Below are 2,593 nucleotides of genomic sequence, written 5' to 3'. Positions count from 1 at the left end.
TGTCGAACGCACCGATCAACGCCGTCGTCTTCGCCGTGTACGGCCAAGTCTCGCGCCTCTTCCTCCAAGACAAGAAGGAGCTGACGCCGAGCGAGCAGCTCATTGCGGGGTCGGCGGCCGGCCTCTTCCAAGTGTCGTTCGCGGCGCCGGCCGAGCTCGTCAAGATCACCATGCAAGTCAACAACTACCCAAGCACGTACTCGTCCATCACGTGCGCCAAGGACATTTGGGCAAGCCAAGGCATGAAGGGCCTCTACCGCGGGTGGCAGCTCAACATGCTCCGTGACGTGCCCGCGTTTGGCTCGTACTTTTACTCGTACGAGCTGCTCAAGCACTGGCTCACGGACGGCTGTGCCGAAAACGAGACAACTATGAACCTCCTTCTCGCCGGCGGCTCGGCGGGCTCGATCTCATGGATGGTCACGCAGCCCATTGACGTCGTCAAGACGCTGGTGCAGAGCCAGCCGGCAACGTCGCCGCTCTCGGCCCTCGACGTCGTCAAGCACCACTACAAGCTCGAAGGAGCCGGCTTTCTCTTCCGCGGCTTTGGCGCGACGATCCTCCGCGCATTTCCCGTCTCGGCCGTCACGTTCTTGGTGTACGAGCGCTCGATGCAGTACATGAATTTGGACTTTGAGTACGCGGCCAACGTCGAGACGCAGTAAGACATGTTGCGCTAAGGTAGTAGTATAATGTACAGCGCGAAGAAAGTAAAAATTGAAATATAAAATGGCGCCGCAAAGCACTCGATCCGAATATCGCCCTACGGGCCGTTGGACGCAGCGGTCGACACCAGATTCGATGCCCTCCGGCAGCGAATCTGGGTACAGTGTAGTAGAATGGACGTTGTCGCTATAATACTATTGTAGGACTTTATATAGCAACGCCCTTGCAAGACCGGGGATGGGCCAAGGTGAAAAGGCAAGAGCAGAGGTGCCACGGCGGACAACAATATCGTCACCAAGCGCGACCCCAAGAATTTCGTCGCCACCGGCCTCCAGGCTGCTGCGCTCGACTGTGTTTTTAAATGTGGCATGTGCCGAAATGAACAAACCTCCTATATTTTATACAATGGCGTTTCCATACAAAGGGTGAGATTGGCGATGCGATCGCCAGGCCCTGCCACACAGCCTGCCACGTGTCGTCGGAGCGGGTCAAAACCATCCATAATATAGATTCTAGAAGGGTATGTGCTATCGGAGGTTTAAAGAGCCGCAATATCAATTTATAGGATTTGTGTACAAGCGACCATGACGAGGCTGGCTCTGCTGCTCCTGGCATCGCTCGTGGCCGCAGTGGCCGCGCTCACCGATCCGCCGGGCTTCAACAACTCGGACATCATGGGCTGGCTCGGCAACCGCAAGAAGGACGACGATACGGAGCTCGTGTGGAGCATCACGATGCGTGGCACGGCCTTGGGCGTCAACACGACGGCGGCGCAGCGCGAGTGGGAAAAGCTCTACCGCATCAACGGCGACCTATTGCGCAACGACCATACGAACCTCTGCCTCGAAGCGGCGTACACAGCCTCGGTGCTGCGCGTCTACGGCGCGGTCTGCAACGCGTCGTCGCCCGAGCAGACGTGGACCTTTGCGCACCGCCGGCTGGAGCACGCTATGTTTCGCCGCAACTGCCTCGCGATCGTCGATGGAGCGACGCCGGTCGTGCGCATGGAGGCCTGCGACCAGTCGGCGGCCGTGCCCAGCAGTCAGAAGATCCGCTTCTTCCGCTAAGCAAAAAGTCGCATGTATTTAACCTCCGCAATGCTCAAATGCAGGGCTCTGAAATGGTTTGGTGGACTCTCGTCTACTGGCGCTGCATTGCAACACCATGGCGGAGCAGTGACCGTCGACCTTTGGAGGCTGGCTGCCACCAGGAGTATCGATCGAACATTGTAGTAGTTCGTGATTCGAGCGAGCGCCTCGACTGCGACGTGGCCATGACGTATCTTGACGTCATCCTCATCGCTGTCAAGCTTCGCCAGCAAACCTCTCTCGCAAATCTTGCAGGTCATACTTACAACAGAACCAGCCCTCTCAAAGCACCCTTTATGCCGGTGCTTCCGCCACGAGCTAGCCATATAGAACGACCTACCAGTACTCACATTCATGGGCCCAGCTCGTTTCCTCCTAGCGACGCGTTGGCTCCGTCAACACAATGGATCGTTGGTTTCCGTAAAACGCAGTTGGGTATTGTATCGTCTTTATAGCCTAGACGGTATTCGTTGATGTAGGGTGGTACTAGCATTGAACTGTCCCTTAGACGACTTGCTGGACATTGGGCGTTGCCTCCACGTGGACGTACGGGTCGTCACTAAAGCTCTTGCGCGTCTCGGCGTCTTCGCGGGCGAGGAGGGCCTTGAACTCGCTGTCGAGCTTCGAGTGGTCGTCGTTGTTGTCAAACATGCAAAACACCGTGAGGACGATCGTGAGCGCCGAGATGGCCGCGAACGTGTACCACGTGCCGACGTAGCCAAAGCTCGGGTTGGTGACCCAGAGCGAAAAGCCGTACGAGCCGATAGACGCACCCGCCTTGCCCATGGCGGCCGAGAAGCCGTGGCACGTGCTCTTGATGGCGGTCGGGTACATTTCGG

General features: G+C 57.6%; 2 protein-coding genes across 2 annotated transcripts; both read left to right on the top strand.

Annotated features, from left to right (window-relative positions):
* The first annotated feature begins 92 nt into the window (after positions 1 to 92).
* SPRG_18179 (hypothetical protein) lies at positions 93 to 756 on the top strand. Its single transcript, XM_012357616.1, has one exon. It carries the CDS (start codon positions 171 to 173, stop codon positions 663 to 665), a length of 495 nt encoding a protein of 164 aa, XP_012213006.1. The 5' UTR covers positions 93 to 170; the 3' UTR covers positions 666 to 756.
* A 494-nt stretch (positions 757 to 1,250) lies between these two features.
* On the top strand, positions 1,251 to 1,788 carry SPRG_18178 (hypothetical protein; the record flags this gene model as incomplete). The annotated part of the gene is made up of 1 exon (XM_012357615.1): positions 1,251 to 1,788. One exon carries the CDS (start codon positions 1,251 to 1,253, stop codon positions 1,731 to 1,733), a length of 483 nt encoding a protein of 160 aa, XP_012213005.1. The 3' UTR covers positions 1,734 to 1,788.
* Between the last annotated feature and the right edge of the window lie 805 nt (positions 1,789 to 2,593).

Source organism: Saprolegnia parasitica, assembly GCF_000151545.1.
Source record: "Saprolegnia parasitica CBS 223.65 unplaced genomic scaffold supercont2.1027, whole genome shotgun sequence".
NCBI classification, from domain to species: domain Eukaryota; phylum Oomycota; class Saprolegniomycetes; order Saprolegniales; family Saprolegniaceae; genus Saprolegnia; species Saprolegnia parasitica.
This window is presented reverse-complemented; position numbering and strand designations above follow the sequence as displayed.